Source organism: Herpailurus yagouaroundi, unplaced genomic scaffold (genome assembly GCF_014898765.1).
Source record: "Herpailurus yagouaroundi ecotype Mexico unplaced genomic scaffold, PumYag 188, whole genome shotgun sequence".
NCBI lineage: Eukaryota > Metazoa > Chordata > Mammalia > Carnivora > Felidae > Herpailurus > Herpailurus yagouaroundi.
The window spans coordinates 16,380,094-16,397,403 of record NW_024412419.1 but is presented as its reverse complement, the minus strand read 5'-3'; the positions used below and the strand labels follow the sequence as shown (position 1 = coordinate 16,397,403).

Here is a 17,310-nt window from a genome sequence, read left to right as displayed (position 1 = left end):
GACACACACATATAAAGTCAATTAATCTTTGACAGGGGCTCCGAGAATGCACAATGAAGAAAGAGATAGCATCTTCCGTAAATGGTGTTCAGAAAACTGTATATCCAAATGCAGAAGAATAAACTGAAATACAGTTTATAAACTGAAATACTGGAAATTAATTCAGAATGGATTAAATACTCACATTAAGGCCTGACACCATAAAACTTATTCTAGAAGAAAACATAGGAAAAATACTCCTTGACAGTGGTTTTGGTGGTGATTTTTTGAATATGACACTGGAAGTATAGGTATGAAAAGCAAAAATAAACAGTGGGACTATCTCTAAAAAGCTTCTGCACAGCAAAGGAAACAATCAACAAAATGAAAAGATAACCTGTGGAATGGGACAAAATATTTGTAAACCATCTATCTGATCCAAAATATATAAGAAACTTACATACTTTGATAGCAAAAAAATTAAAAGTCTGATTTAAGAATGAGCAGATTTTTTCAATAGCCAAGAGGTGTATGAAAAGATGTTCAACCTCACTAATCATTAGGAAAGTACAAATCAGAGCCACAGTGAGACTCACTTCACATCTGTTAGGATGACTGTTATCAAAAAGATAAAAAAAAGTAACAAGTATTGCCAAAGGTGTGGAGAAAGGGGAATCCTTCTGTACTGTTGGTACAACCATTATAGAAAATAATATGGGAATTCCTCAAAAATTGAAAATAGAATTTCCATATGATCCAACAATCCCACTTCTGGATATATATCTTTTTAAAAAATACTTGTTTACTTATTTTGAGAGAGAGAGCGTGCGTGGCGGAGGGGCAGAGAGAGAGAAAGAGAATGAGAGAATCCCAAGCAGACTCCACGCTGTCAGAGCAGAGCCTGATATGGGCCTTGATCTCATGAGCTGTGAGATCATGATCTGAGCTGAAATCCAGAGTTGGACGCTCAACCTACTGAACCACCCAGGCGCCCCTGGATATATGTCTAAAGGAAATGAAATCAGTATCTCAGATATCAGTATGATATCCCATATTCATTGCAGCGTTATTCACAGTATATGGATAATTCCAGGATATTGAAACAACTTAGTGTCTGTTAATGGATGAATAAAGAAAATGTATATGTAGACACAATGGGATATTATTCAGCTATAAGAAAGAAGGGAATCCTACCTTTTCAACATATTGATAAACCTGGAGGATAGTATGCTAAGTGAAATAAACCAGACACAGGAAGACAAATACTGTATGATCTCAGTTATATGTGGAATTGAAAAAGTCAACCTCCCAGAACCAGAGGCTAGAATTTTAATTGCCAGGATTTGAGGAATAGGGGAAATAGGAAGGCATTGGTCAAAGGGTACAAACTTTCAGTTGTAAGATGAATAAGTTCTGGGGATCTAACATACAGCATAATGATTCTAGTTAATAATACTATATTGTATAACTGAAATTTGCTAAGAGAGTACATCTTGGTGTTTGCACCATCACAAAAAAGAGAAGAGGTGATTATTCCCTCCATCTCGAGCCTACTGATGGCAGTGCCCTTAGTTAGGGATGCCTGCAGCACTTGCCCACACACACATCGCTAGTAGGGAGCTCCACAGACATTTCCTCCATCAGGGCACATATTATGGCTGTACTGGCTCTTGTGGTTCTTATTGTGATCCGCAGGATTCACTTCAGCAAGAAACCATCAGGGAACTCTGAGGAAACAAGATTTATTACCTATAGTTCCTGGAGGGTACATGGCATGGGGAACAGATATGGGGCTCTGCCTTTATTAGGGTCTGAGGGTGGGGTGTCTACAATTTTGGAGGTTTACTCTGTAGAGCCAGAATTAGGGTTTGGGAAGGTAGAAGTGGGTCACACAACAGTCAGTTATTTAAATTACCCAAGGCTTGAGGGAGGGGAGGGGGGTGATGGGTATTGAGGAGGGCACCTTTTGGGATGAGCACTGGGTGTTGTATGGAAACCAATTTGACAATAAATTTCATATATTGAAATAAAATAAAATAAAATAAAATAAAGTAAAATAAAATAAAATATTCAAAAATAAATAAAAATAAATAAAATACTTAACTCAAAAAAAATAAATAAATAAAATAAATTACCCAAGGCTTTCTGAAAGGTACCTTTGTGGGTGGGGGGGGTGGTCTAGTTCCTTATCTGGTTGTTTTGCTAGCAGCTGTGTCATAGAGATGGCAATATGTTTATTGAAGATGGATGTCTTTTGATGTGGATACCTCATCAATCAAAAGCTTAAGGTCAGGTACTTAACACTACACTGCGTAGGTGATGGATATGTTCATTTGACTCTGGTAATCATTTTATATTGTATACACATATCAAATCACGTAAAAACAATCCTGCATAACCTAAATATATACAATTTTTATTTGTTAATCATATTTCAATAAAGCTGAAGAAAAACAATTATAGATAGTGGATGATGGGTACTTGGGGATTTGTTATACTATCCTCTCTACTTTTATGTATGTTTGAAAGTTTCCACTCTTGAAAAAAAAACTTTAAAGAAATAAAAATAATTATAGAATCTTAGATCTAAAAGTATCTACAGCAATCCTACCATGAACGCTTATTTTTTAAGGAAAGAAAATGAGGCCCAACAAGGCTAAATCACCTGCTGGCGAGTGGCAGAATTTTGACAGAAGTGCCTTTTTTCATAGTGTCTTTTTCTCTGTGTTATTGTGTGTGCTTGCGCACACTTGTGGGCATGTGTGTGTGTGTCCTTGTGTCCCTCTATGAATGCAGTTCACTTGAGATTGAGAGTCTTTTACACTTTGCAAAAGACTAGGGTATACTTTGAAAAGTAAGTCGATCCTGATTACCTAGTGTGAGAGATTTTCAGAGCAGTAGTAAGTGAAACTAAATACACAGATCTTGTTGCCTTGATTAAAAACATCTATTTCAACAGCCATTGTATTGAAATGTAACTGAAGGTGGACAGAATGTAGAGCAGATACTTGCTCTGCTGTGAACTATTTTAAAAGATACATCTTTATTGTTTTAATCTATTTCTTCATAATGTGCCCAAAGAAATTTGGGGGTTCAATACCATAGTTTTTCCTTTGTAAGGAAATTTATGTGTTTGCTTAAAGTGTGTTTTTGCTGTTTGGAAAACAGAGGCGTTAAAAGAATTCTTCTTAGAAAACAGACTCACTTAACATGCTAAACCTCCAGAAGCTGTCGGCCCTTCTGACCTGTTATCTTAACCTCTGGCAAGAGAAGAGACAAGCCCAGGACAGAGGGAGCCAGGAAGTAGTGGAAATACCTCGGGATACTCAGTGAAGGATAATGCATCTTCTTTTCTGTAATGTAATGGTGATTAGCTAACATATCTGATTCCTACATTCTTAACCTGGGTGAGAAAGACCATCTACAATAGAAGCTGTGTACTGAATTACCTAATGAGAGCAACATTCAACTCAGTTGTCAACAGTAAGTCCTTAAGTGAAGACAAAACCAAGCATTTGAACATGATGAGCAACTTTGAAAGTTGAAAATAGATTCAAAGAGTAACCCTAGATGAGGGCTTCTCAAATTTTGGCCAGCATCAGAATCACCTGGAGGATTCGTTAAAGCAGATGAGTGGGTGTCACCCCAAGTTGTTGATTCACATTGATGTGGGGTGGGATCTGAGAATTTGCATTTTTAACAAGTTCCTGGGTCATGTTGATACTATTAGTCCTGAAACCACATTTTCATAACCATTACTGTAGATCTTCACCAGTAAACACTAGTGAGGAAAACCAGTAGAAATTAACTGTTGTATGTCTGTATTTCTGAGAAATGTCTTTAGTTCTTGTTTTATTGTTCTTGTTATTTATAACTTTGAGTATACTTGTTGCTTAGGCTGCTTCTCTAGTATTGAGTTAATAACTTAGTAATTAGAGCCTGGTTCCTTTGCTCCCTAATGAGAACAGTGCCATCTAGAGGCATTAGCTCAGAGGGCCACCAGAGGGCCAAAGGAAGCTGTGGTTTATCTAGAGAGGGTGAATGGACAACTCATCATCATCGAGGGTTTATTGGCAACCTACTTGGTTATTACATGAAATTCCAGTCTCCGCCTTTTAGGTTAGTGCCTTTCTAAAAATTTGTTTAAATGTTTATTTTTGAGAGAGAGAGAGAGCATGCAAGCAGAGGAGGGGCAGGGAGAGAGACAGAGGATCTGAAGCAGGCTTTGCACTAACAGCAGAGAGCTCAATGTGGGGCTCAAACTCACAAACAGTGAGATTATTACCTGAAGTCGGATGGTTAACCAGCTGAGCCACCCAGGTGCCCCAGGTTAGTGCCTTTCTGTCTGTTCTGAGGAGCCAAAACCTCTGTGCAGGGCAGGGGAGGGTGCTGTGGGCCCCACTTGCACCCTCATTTAACCAGAACAGTTCTGCTTTCATCTGTTTTACATAGTGAAAGTTATGTTTGCAAATGCAATCCATGGTAGATTGCTTTGGATAGGCAGGACAGATATATTATTCATCATCCAAGATTATTGCTCTAAAGTACAGGTTTTTTGACATGCAAAATATGGCGTGAAAAAGATGTAATCATTGAGAGAAAGGACATAAGCTATAACCACCCATCAAATGTTGAAAGTATGTTTTGCTTCATATTAGCACATGTTAAAATTATGAACAGTTGGAAATAATATTCTAGTTGCACCACATTATCACAATCATAAATTGAGTATAATTGGTAGAACAGATGTTCACCGATGTCAGGAGGGGGTGATTCAAGACAAAAAAAAAAAAAAGCATGAAAAGAAAATGTGAGGAATTAGAAGTATAAACTCTTTCTGGCTTTGATTTACTATAGAGTCAGCTTACTTGATGGCAGATTCATTATCAACTATTTTAAGTCATTTGTTCAAAAAGTATAACATAAAAGCTAGAAATCACAGTGGTTTAGTTTCAGCTGATAAAACATTACCTAAAAAAGTTATACAATCTTTCAACTAATGATGAATTTGGGTCATGCTTATCCAAAGAAACAATAAACCACTCCCATTCCAGTATGCAAACAGAAGGAAAGAGAGAAAAATGGGGTTTTCTCTCTTGCCAGAAGCTTGATTGTCAGAGGAACATGAAGGTAAAATGGAATGGTTAGATGAGCCCAAGGCAAGGACAGTCAGTCAATGCTCGGGGCCCACAGTCATTGGAAATAAACAAGTCTCTAAGTAAGTGGGAAGAGACAGAAAATCAAAGGGCAGAACAAGAAAAGAAGTTAAGAATCAAGCAAATTGTAGAGTCTTGGGGGAGACAGAAGTAGGAAGCACAGCAGGACTAAGGAGAGTGACACTGCAGTTAGTGTCCTGTTACTGGGTCTCTGCCCCTTTCTTTGTGGACCTTAGGTATCTTCTTACTGCTCATGCAGTGGAACCCCGACTCCTTGGTGATGTTCAGTGTCCTCCTTGATCTAGTTGCAGCCTTCCTTTCCGACTTCATTTGTCTTGTCCCACCTCTCTATAACCATAGACACAGAACTCATCACTTTCCAAAATTACACCTCACACTTTTATGCCTTTGAGCTTTTGTTATTTACTGTAATAACATTATGTTCTCCTTGCTGAATCAATCTCTCTGTCTCTTTCTCTCTCATTTCCCATATTTTCCCCCATTGAAATCTTTAGCAGATCATTGGGTTTTGTCAGGGTTTTGGAAAGCATAATTTGATGACCCTGGTTTTCACCATCTATTTGGAGAATAATAATTAAAAATTATTTTACAAGGCATGTTTGGGTTTTACAAAGGTTTTTGTTTGATAGCGGTTTTAAATAGAGTGCCTAACGTCACTGCGTTACGTATCTTAAAGGCTAACAGAGTCACACCAATGTTTAGATACAGGGAGTTTACAGAACTACTTAGGGGGCCAGGGACAGTCAGGGCCTAAACTATGAGGGTGTGCTTTCACATCGACTTAGTAATTCAGGGCACCATCATAAAAGGAAGGCCTTTGGATCAGTAAATTAAATAAGCATAAAGAATTAGAGACAGTTCATGTCCACTGTTTCACTGATATTTGGCATAAATCTAGGTGAAGTCCTTTGGGGCTTTTGTATTCCATTGAGAGTAATGAAGAAGTGAAGGGTGGTTTCCCCTATAAAACTGATGTAAGATAGGTAAGAACAATATGCCAAAGCATTCTTTATTAAGATTTTTTCTTTTATTTTGAGAAAAAAATTTTAAATGTAGAAAAGTACAAACAGTAGTGTAACAGTCCAAATTCTGTTAGTTGATTTTCTCTTGATAGTTAGCACTTTGCCATAATGGCCATATTTACCATCATTGCCTCAGTATTTTCTGTTAATAAATAAAACAATACAGAAAATTTTCATTTTTAGATCCTATCTCCAGTTATAATTTAGAGTAAATTATATTTGTAGTGACATGAATGTAATGATGCACAACATGTGATATTGTTTTGTGTTTTTAAAGCTTTACCTGAAGAGTAAATCATATATGTCTTCCTCAAAGCATTCTTTAAAATATGAAGTGCCATTTTTAGCCTTTTAATATCCCTATGTAAGTTGTTTAATTGAAGTTATTATTAATAAATAGCTTTGGAGTAATGATGGGGGCAGGATGGAAGAGTCCACTAGTTGAGAAATTCTGGTGTGAGAGTGGAGAGCTACTGTCTGTAGACTCAGTCCCAGCAAAAGGCTCATGTAGGCTAATCTCCAATTTTGTTAGTTAGATTGCATTTGAGTGTATAGAGTATACATTTATAGTAGTATGCACTAGTAAAGAATATTTCCTGGATGTTTATCTTGGTTTATTTGGAGAAGGACACAGTAGTTTTCATGAAACCAGTATGCATTACCTTTCAGCTGTGATGCAGTAAAAATGTGTCCTTTTCTCAAGGAAATGCTTGATATATACTTATTTCAGTGTTTTACAATTGTGTTTTTATCTATTTCTGTTTGCTCTTATTAGATTCTGAACTTCTTGAAGGGAAAGGGATTATATTGTATTTATATCTGTATTTTCAAAGTCACCATGAGCCAACTAGTCACCATTTTCTGTCAGAGTGGTCAATTCAGTTGATGTGAAATGGAACAAAATAATAGTTATCAGATTTCCTGTATCCGGAATCTGTCAGGGATCCAGATTTTTTTATTTATTTTTTTAATTAATTAATTAATTTATTTATTTATTTATTTAGAGGGAGGAGGGACAGAGAGAGAAAGAGAGGGAGACAGAGAATCTCAGGCGACTCCACACTGCCAGCACAAAGCCCAATGCAGGACTTGAACCCACAAACCATGAGATCATGACCTGAGCCTAAATCATGAGTCAGATACTTAACTGACGAGCCACCCAGGCGCTCCCATAATATTTTGATCTAAGATTGACAGAATGTTAATAACCGGATCAATCAATTTGAATAACTAGATGAAAAGTAAATATGAAGTGCTAATATTACTTAATTCCTCTATGAACTTTGTAGAAACAGATTATATATACCTTTTGAAATAAACTCCAGCATCAGTAAATGAGCTATAAAGTAAATTCCATAGAAATGGGCCTAAGAAATAGGGCCAGGTTCTAAAATGGAATTGTCAGTATCATATTTAAGACTGTATCTGGATAAAGATTATGTTCCAAACATACTTTGTTGATTGTAATTTGGAGTACATTTTTCTATAGAAAGAATAGCTTAAGTAATTTCCATATTATTATTCTTCTGATTTGGGTACAATTGAATGTAGTTTTTTTTACTGTATTTTGTAGACAGTAAGTTAATGATTTCTAGCATTTTTTCTGAGTATATTATAATAAAATATGAAAATATGTAGTGAAGTTTATAGCTTTTTAACTTCTAGTTTTTGCTAGTAAAATAGTGCCCAGGTAGCACATTTAAATTTGCTATCAACATTATTTCTAGAAAGTGCTTTCTCCTTTAATCTCATTACTACAGCAGACACTAATAAGTAACGTGTTTGCCTTGGGAATCTTCTGAGGAGTTCCCAGAGGTAAAGCCAGATTTACTTCTGAAATATTCATTTGAGTAATCTTTTGAATTTTAATATGCATTAAAGTTTATCCAAAATATAACCTTTTAGAACCTTATTTCTGCTGCCAGTGAAGTTTTAAAATGTTCACTGCATTTAGCTCATTCCCTTTCTGTTTACACTATCCACATAAATGTCCTTGGTATATATTCGAGGGAGGACATAAATGACAGGAACTGAAGTGACAGCAATCGTAACTATCATTTCTGTCACAGTTTATGCCAGACAGCTGTGCTCTGTGCTTCAGAAGCGTTGTGTTTACACTGCCAAGACTACCTCCATTATATATGAGGACACTGAAGCCAGGTTAAGGGACTTGCCCTAGCCACCCTCTTAGTGAGGTTCTCGGCTGGGATTTAAACCCAGATTTATCTTGCCCCTAGCACCCATGATGTTTACTACACCATACTATCCCAACGAAAGGAAGATTTTTGACATTTTCAAACATTGGGTATTTTGAAAAATAAAGGATTTGGCTTGCAGGTGTTATAGATGCTTGTTTTTAGAGTATCTGAGAACAATATGATCCCTTCTGGGTAGACTGATCAGAGAAGATAAACTGAGAGGGAAGCATAAACTACTCAAACTTAAGTGTAATATTAAATAAACATTTGGGTTGGGAGCTATCGGGGGCCCTACCAAAGTCAGACTTCCAGATTCTGTCTCTTCCCAAGTCTGTTTGATGCTGAACTTCCTTGTTAAACGGAGAATGGATTCGAGGCTGTCGTAAGAAGAAGGATTAGGGCAGAACACATCTTACCCGAGAGATCAGTAATACCATGGAAAAAGGGAACTAAGCCTCACTGACTGGGTAGAAAGGTCTTCAAAAACTGTATGCCAGGCATTGGGAGACAGAGATAAGAGACATAAATTGTAAAGTAGGAATAAATCAGGAGTAGTGTGGTGAGATAAACGTGGATGGGATGTTGTGGGAACCGAAAGGAAGGCTACTTTCTCCTTGCCTACTGAATCATAAAATGGCTTTTCAGAGGAGATGACACTTGTTGGGAGGTTGAAGGATGAAGAAGAGTTGGCCAGATTAACAGGGGGGAGCTGAGCACCGAAGAAAATGAAAACAGCACATACAGATAAAACTAAAGAGCAGTCCTTTGCAATGAGTTTCGGGTACCTTTCGAATGAGCCACGTTGTGGCTCATTATAGTTCACATGAGTAACTTGTAGGAGTCAAATTCTAGTAAACCAAATTTTAATAAAGAATTTATTACACCTTATGATACTTTGAAACATTACAGGTTCATAAGGAAAACCTATTGACGTTTTCTATATGTACAGAATATCAGAGCTGACAGCGTCCTCAGAGAATGTCTAGTCAGCACATATTTTCACGCCACACAAATATTTACTGCATGCTAGTAGTCACAGAGGATACAGATGAAAAGATGGACCTTGTCTCCAAGGAGCTCACAGCCTCCGAGAGGAAATAAGCAGACCATAACACAAGTATGATAAAGGGTTGTAATAAGGATAGAGAGTACTGGTTAAACACAAAGGAAGGCTCATTCATTTTTCTTGGAGATTAGCTAAATAAAGTTTTAATTAGATCTTGAAGATTCCAGAAGACAGTTCATTTAAGGAAGGAAAGGAAGAAAGGATATTTCAGTTAAGGCTGCTGGTTAACAGGAACAACTTACAACATTTCTCCTTAAGCCCTTCAGTCAAAGTTCTTCAAACAAAAACTACCTCAAATAATGAAGCACTGTCATGGATAGTTGTCTATTAATAATATAAACTGGCCTAACCAGTGGTTCTCAGTGTGTGGTCCCGGGACCAACATGTCTGGGAAGCTTAGAAATGCAAATTCTTGGGCCCCAACCCAGACCTACTGAACCAGGAAGTTTGGTGGTGGGGCCCAGCAGTCACCACTTTCACGTGTCCTGCAGAGGATTCTGATACCTGATCAAGTTTGAAAACTAGTGGCCTAAGCGAACTGTAGTTCATGGAATAGTTGAAAGTTCATGGGCTTTGAGGACAAAACCTGGGTTTAAATCTCACCTTTCTAGGGGCGCCTGGGTGGCGCAGTCGGTTAAGCATCCGACTTCAGCCAGGTCACGATCTCGCGGTCCGTGAGTTCGAGCCCCGCGTCAGGCTCTGGGCTGATGGCTCAGAGCCTGGAGCCTGTTTCCGATTCTGTGTCTCCCTCTCTCTCTGCCCCTCCCCCGTTCATGCTCTGTCTCTCTCTGTCCCAAAAAAAATAAAAATAAACGTTGAAAAAAATAAAAATAAAAATAAAAAAAAAATAAATCTCACCTTTCTCACTTATTAGGTGTGTGACTGTCAGTCTATCACCTAATGTCTGTGAGCTTTGAGATTTTCATCTATAAAATGAAATCACTAACACTTCCTTTCCAGGACTGTTGTGAAGACTGGTTGATGTAATTTAAATAAAGTGTTTAACACTGTAGCTAGCACATTTGTAGGCTTTAAATAAATGGTGACTGCTACTGTTGTTAGTTTTTTTAGATATTTTTCCCAGTGAATTTATTACTTTCACTAATTAAGTGAAAACATATTCATATCTTTTGCTTTTAGATTCAAATGCTCAAGAAATCAAAGACATCTATGGACTACAAGGTCAAGTGGAACACAAGCTGGCTTTCTTGAGAACTCATGTGCCAAAGGATATGAAACTTGTGGTCATTGGCCATTCAATAGGCTGCTATATTTCCCTTGAGATTTTGAAGCTTGCTCCTGAACTGCCAGTAAGTATGCCTCAGGCGGTGACGGTAGATGCCTGATGATGCTCTTGCACAAATCCTCCTCAGCTCTCCTTCCCCCTTTTGTCTCTTGTTTAACTGATCAGTAAAACAGAGAGGGGGGTTATTTGGTGGCTGTGTTTACTTTTATTTGTATTACTGTGGGCCTGTGCTAGTGTATGTATGTTCATGCAATTTCCATGTGTTTCAAAAAATAATATGGTAAGAGGTAGGGATTTTTCCAGATGGATGCCATTGAATCTAGGGTTATCTGGAATTCTTAAGTTGTATGTAACTCATTGTCTTTTATAAAAGAATAGTGAAGAGCAGTTACCAGCTACGACCCAGCAAGAATCTTTATTGGGAGAGTATTTTGCAAATGTTCATGCCTCCTTTCAAAAGGAAGAAAATTTATCATCATTATCATCATTATCATCAGTAGGCAAACAACAGCTGCCCTTTATGGAACACTAAATCTTTATTAGGTCATAAGTCTGGGCCCTTATCTGTTCCACAGCTTGGCAGCCTTTTTGAGACATTCACTTATTCATTCGCAAATTATTGGGTGCCACTTGGTGTCAGATATTAAGTGAGACACTGGAGACACAGAGACCTGTTTAAAGTGCCCAAGAAAGCTAGTGAGCTAGAAGAGACTTAAAACAGAAACTTGTACTTTCACTAACATGTACCATTGAAATGACCTTTTGAATGGATGCAATTCACAACATAAAGTATTTCTTTATTTGATAAACATATATTAAACACTGGCCATGTGTCAGGCCCTGAGCTGTGTTTTGAGGACATCCCAGTGAGTAAGACAGCCTTTGAGGTAAGAGAGTCCAAAGTCTCGTGAAGGAGACACACTAACCCATAGGTCTGATAACTATGATCTTACATAAGTACGGGGTGTGAGGGAGTACTATTTAACCTTGTAATCCAAATGCAAGATTGAAAGTGATTCCTTCCTGGAATCTCATTCCATATGATAAAATACATCTAGTGGAGTTTCGGAGCTCACTAGGAATTTTCTTTTTCTACCAGCTTGGCACACTTACTTCTTATAATCGCCCTTAGGAAATGTACAACCATAGCCTCCGTGGGTGTGTTTTTTAATACCAAATGGAAATTGTTAACTTTCTTTTATTGAGTATAAGAAAATGTATTTTTCATTTCTGAATGTGATTTTGATAAATTCAAGATTGCAATCCATTCGCTGTTTTATTTCTATTTTTTTTCCCATGGATAAGCCATCTTAATCAGAAAGGAGAGATTTCATTTCTGTTTTTAGCATTTGGCTTGGCTTCTAATCTCTTTTGTGCCTTCTAAATCTCCTCCAGTACTGTGTGATGAGGTTACCATCTTCACAGTGCCCAGCCCTGCCACTCAGTGCTTCTGTTTACACAGTTGCCATAAGCCCTGGTTCCAGAGCTAAGACACCTACGTTCAAACAGTCAGTGTCGTATTTTGTCTGTGTGACCTGGGACAAGTTATGGAGTATCTCTGTACCTCTGTTTCCTCATCTGTGAAATAGGGATAATAATATGTTCCCCAAAGGATTTTTGTGAGGAATTATATAAAGAAGTAAGAATGCTGTCTAGACCTTAGAAGTTCCATAATAGGTATTAGCTATTTTTATGATGATGGAAATGACAGTGGAACCATTGGCTCACTAATTAAGTTAAGTACTATATTAGTTATCAACAGCAAGTAACAAATTGCCCCAAAGTGTCATAGCATAAAACCATACACGTTTATCCTCTCACAGTTTCTGTGGGTCTGGGATCTGGCTGATCTTATGATCTTATGAGACTTCAATCAAGGTGTCTTCCAGGGCTACAGTCTCATTTGAAGATTTGAATTGAGACAGAGGTGCTTCTAAGCTCACTTATGGGGTTGTTGGCAGGACTCCATTCCTTGAGGGCTTTTGGAATGATGACCTTGGTTCATTGCTGGCACTTGGATGGAGTTTACCCTCAGTTCCTTAACATGGGAGAGTCTTTCTAACTTGCCCCATTAGAGCAACTAAGGTAGAAGAGCCAGAGGAAGAGTCTGATTGCAAAATGGAAGTCACAGACTGTAACCTCATTACAGAAATCATATCCCATTACTTTTACAGTATTCCATTTGTTAGAAGTAAATCACTGGGTCTAGCCCCACCCCCTCCCCCCCCGACTTGAGGAACAGACTACACTAGAGCATGAATATTAGAAAGTAAGGATCACTGGGAGCCATGTCAGAGGATGCCTGCCACACCACTACTACAGTTAGGATTCCACTTGTGTGGTGTACAATCAAGTATGTAGATACATAGATCTATATAAATTAAAAGACTGCATTTATTTCCCAGTATAGAGGTGAGTTTATCCTGTCAAATAGAGTATAGCAAACTGATATGAAATAGAATTTTGGGTTATTAGTTATCCCAGGTGTTTTAAACACTTAAAAAATACATATTTTAAAGAAAAGAGTCCTTGGCATATTTGAAATAATAATAGCATTACCATTTGTGATAGTTAATTTTTATTTATTTATTTATTTATTTTGAGAGAGTGCATGCACAAGCAGAGGTGTGGGGGTGGGGGGCAGAGAGAGAGGGAGAGAGAATCCCAAGCAGGCTCTGTGCTGGGCATGGGGCTCAGTCTCACAAACCATGAGATCATGACCCAAGCCAGTATCAAGAGTCTGATGCTTAACTGACTGAGCCACCTAGGAACCCCCATTTGTGCTGGCTAATTTTATGTGTAAACTTGACTGGGCTAAGGGAAAGCCAGATAGCTGGTAAAACATTTCTCAGTATGTCTGAGGATGTTTCCAGAAGAGATTAGCATTTTCATCAGTTGACTGAGAAAAGAAGATTTGCTCTCATCATTGTGAGTGGGCATACTCCAATCCATCCAGGTCCCAAATAGAACAAAACTCAAGAAAGGAGGATTCTTTATCTCTCTTCTTCGGTTGAGACATCCATCTTTTCCTGACCTCTGACACTGGAGCTCTGAGTTCACTGGGCTTCAACTCTGGGCCTTACACCATCAGCTCCTCTGGTTCTCAGGCCTTCAAACTCGGACCGAATCATACCACTGGCTTTCCTGGTTCCCAGCTTGCAGATGGCTTATTGTGGGACTTTTTGGCCTCCATAATCATGTGAACCAGTTCCTATAATAAGTCTCCTTTTATATATATCTATATCTTTGTGCGTGCGTGCGTGTGTGTGTGTGTGTGTGTGTGTATCTCCTATTGGTTTTTTCCTTCTGTGGAGCCCTGACAAATACACTATTCTGTAAACATAGAGAAGAAAATATTCATTTCTGAGTCCTTCACAGTCTATTAACTTAATCACCGATCTTTTTGGTTTTTGTTTGCTTCTCATCGATTCTGCATGTGACGTATGGTTTCTCTTGTCATATTTGAAAGCAGTTGTTGAACACACCTGTTTTGAACCCATCTCTCCATTTTGGCATGCATTCACAGGTCTATTGGGAAAAAAATACAAATGCATCTTAAGGTTAATGCAGCTTCTTACAGCTCCTTTAGCTTTAGAGCTTTCTAATTGTTGCTCTACTTTCCAGGTGTTCTTGCCCTTGGAATAGTGGTGAAAAGGGGGAAGGAAGATGAAACATGAGCTTAACGTACTCTGTTTGTGAAGACATAACTCATACTGTGATTATAGAGTTTTCAGAGGGACATGTGAAACTGTGTTTTCTTAAAGCGGGTGTTTTCTAGAAAATAACGCGTGCGATAAATTGTCCATAAAGGTCACCCGGGGAAGACGGTGAACATCTGTATGATTTTTTTTTATTATTATTCAAAAGCTTTATCTGGTTTCAATTAACTGCATTGTTGAAGTTCCCCCCACCCCTCTTTAAACACCTGGCCCAGTTAATATCGGTGGTGTGATCCCTGCTGAAGTGTTGAAATTTCAGTGTCTCTGGGCTACTCTAAGACGGCACGGTGCCTGCGTGCCTGAAGTTAGCATGACACGCTCCATTTAAGATGCATTGAACAATCAAATAAGTTTGTGTAAGCCAGAGTGTTGCAATCCCTAATCATTTTGCCAAAAATAAGTTAGCTGTTATGTTTTATAACATATGAAGTGTGATAATAAGAAACTTGTGTTTCCATCTCTTCTGTTATTTTTACTGGAATATTTGACTCCCATAAGATTTTGAAGACATATGTGTAGTTTAGTAGCTGGTTTATTTGGTTTTATTTTGGTTCAGTTCTTTATAATATTTTTATAACTAATTATAGGAAACTTTGGTCTTAAAATCATTTTAAGTAACTTATTGTACACTTTAGATGTATTATCTGACCTATATTTAAATATACTAAAAAAAATGGCTTCTTTAAAAATCTAGAATTAAAATTTTTTTTGTTTCTTTAAGCAAATTTGTTACATAGAATTATCGAAATTCTTCCTATGTTTTGACAGTAATGTCCAGAATAAAGAATTTAAATAGAAGCTGGAGAAAATAGATATTTGGAAGACTGTTAAATAGTAGCTGTCATAACTTCTAATAATAAACATAGTTTTAGACTCATAGGATCTTAGAACTGAGATGGGCTTTGGGAACAGTCTTGTCCTATCTTTCTTTTCATGGATGGGAACTGAGAGCACAGTCCCTTGCCAGGATGCAGCCTCAGCTCTGTCTGAATCCAGGGGTGGGGTCCTGTTATGTTAGCTGTGGGTATAAAGAGAGTCTAAGAAGATATTTGATGGGTCTTTCAAACTTAGGATGATAGCAGAGCCTGCCGATAGCTCACTATACTCGTGGACTATACGCAACAAGCTGCATGTGGTCCATTACATTGCAGCTCAGGGAACAGGAGATTCCATGAATGAATGCTGTTTTAGCAATTCGGAGCTAGAGGTGGAGTAATCAGAGCAGAAATAGTAGTCTTATCCCCACTATTTAGAATCTTCTTTCAACATTGATCCTATGTATGTTAAAAAAAATGTGCCATCTGATTTTGCCAGTAAATTGTTTGCATAAAGTTCAAGGTTGGGAGTTGAAAGCCCTTGATTCTTAAGTAGACTCAGCACTGAGTCTTGAGGTGAACCTCAAGTAATTTAACTTTTATTTTCCTCTAAGTATTTATATAGCATTTTATGAAAACATTTCATTCCCTTCCAGGGATAGCAGATCCTTCAAAACCTTAATTTTTTATATCATTTGGCCTTTTCTTGGGGAAAATGCACAATAACATAGAGCTTCCTTTGTCTGTCTGCTTGGCAAAAATGTCTTCTCTCTAAATGAAATTTCCAGATTACTTGAAGTCACTTTTTGAAACACCGGATTCTTTTATCCAGTTGGATAAAACTGTGTCTAAAATTTATTATTTATCTGCATCCTTATCTGCATCTGCATCCTTCAACAATGCATATTGATTATGGAGGAATTAGTGGTTCAAGGACATCATTTTGAAAAAGTGTTATTATACTATAGTAAAACACAATCAAAGGAAGTTTCCTATGTCCTAAACTTTCTTATATAATAGTGCTTTTAAAAAATAAAAATAAAAACTTGTCTGCTTATTTTACAGTTTCTCTGTCTCCTTCCTCAGTGTTAGGCTCCATGTTTCTTCCCTACTGCAATTTCTTACTGCAGTTTGCTGCTAGTAGAGAAAAAAGATAATCATGTTAGAATTTTGTGTTAAGAATGGACAGGTCTTAAATGAATATACAAGAGTAAAATTGATGAAATTAAGTGCATGGATTTTGTTACTGCTCGGAGCTTTCTTTTGTTTCTTTTGGGATCCCTGGTGGTGTTTTAGGTGCTCAAAATTTGAGAGACTCAAAACACACTGCAAGTACAGCTGAGAAACTTGAAAATTTTTACTGAAAGAGTTAAAATAGCATGTTAAATCACATGTGTGTTGATTTAAGAGTGCCTCTTGTCTGCAGTAAGGAAAAAAAATATTCTGCAAGCAATGAGATTATTTAGACTGTGGTGCACTTCCACTATTCTGATGAACCTTCATGTCTGCAGTCAGTTAGATATGCTTGTGAGAAACATCCATATAACATCAACAGTGGAGATAAACTGGAGAGAGGGGGAAGAATAGGAGATCATTCACATGTCAAAGTGACTGTTGTGAGAGACCTGTCCCTAGATTAAGTGTTAAGAAACGGAAGGCAAAATGAGGAGGTACCTTAAGGCTCTGAATGTTTTGAAGAAAGAGATGGCCCCTCACTGAGAAGATCAGAAGACTTTGTGAAGAACTGGTATTTGAGCAGGGGAAGACTGAGTTAGTACTTAGAAATGTGTAGGAGTAGAGAGTTTGATGTTTGGGTGGTAGGGGGTTGTTATATATTCTAAGCGGTGGGAACAGTATGAAAAAAATGGTTTTTATCCCTGGACACATGAAGAGAGCAGTGAGCGATCTCATTAGCTGTGCAGCATAGTGTGCATGAAGGGAGCCGTGGGAAGTGAGAACCGAGGCTGATAGAAGTGGGGACAAGAAAGTTTGGGCTCGAGGTTTGGACTCTATTTCTTGGACAGCAAGGAGCCACTGAAGGACATATGATGATAATAGTCCTGCATCAGATATGTTAATGTCTCAAGA

At 37.7% G+C, this 17,310-nt stretch overlaps 1 protein-coding gene across 2 annotated transcripts in view; it reads left to right on the top strand.

The window, feature by feature from the left end:
• The window catches only part of LDAH (lipid droplet associated hydrolase), a 112,652-nt gene that overhangs the window by 31,997 nt on the left and 63,345 nt on the right, over window positions 1-17,310 (top strand). For both annotated transcript variants that reach the window (XM_040496155.1, XM_040496156.1), the window contains exon 4: window positions 10,583-10,752. In XM_040496155.1, the coding sequence (XP_040352089.1) occupies window positions 10,583-10,752 (170 nt within the window). The remainder of the gene's footprint in view (window positions 1-10,582; window positions 10,753-17,310) is intronic.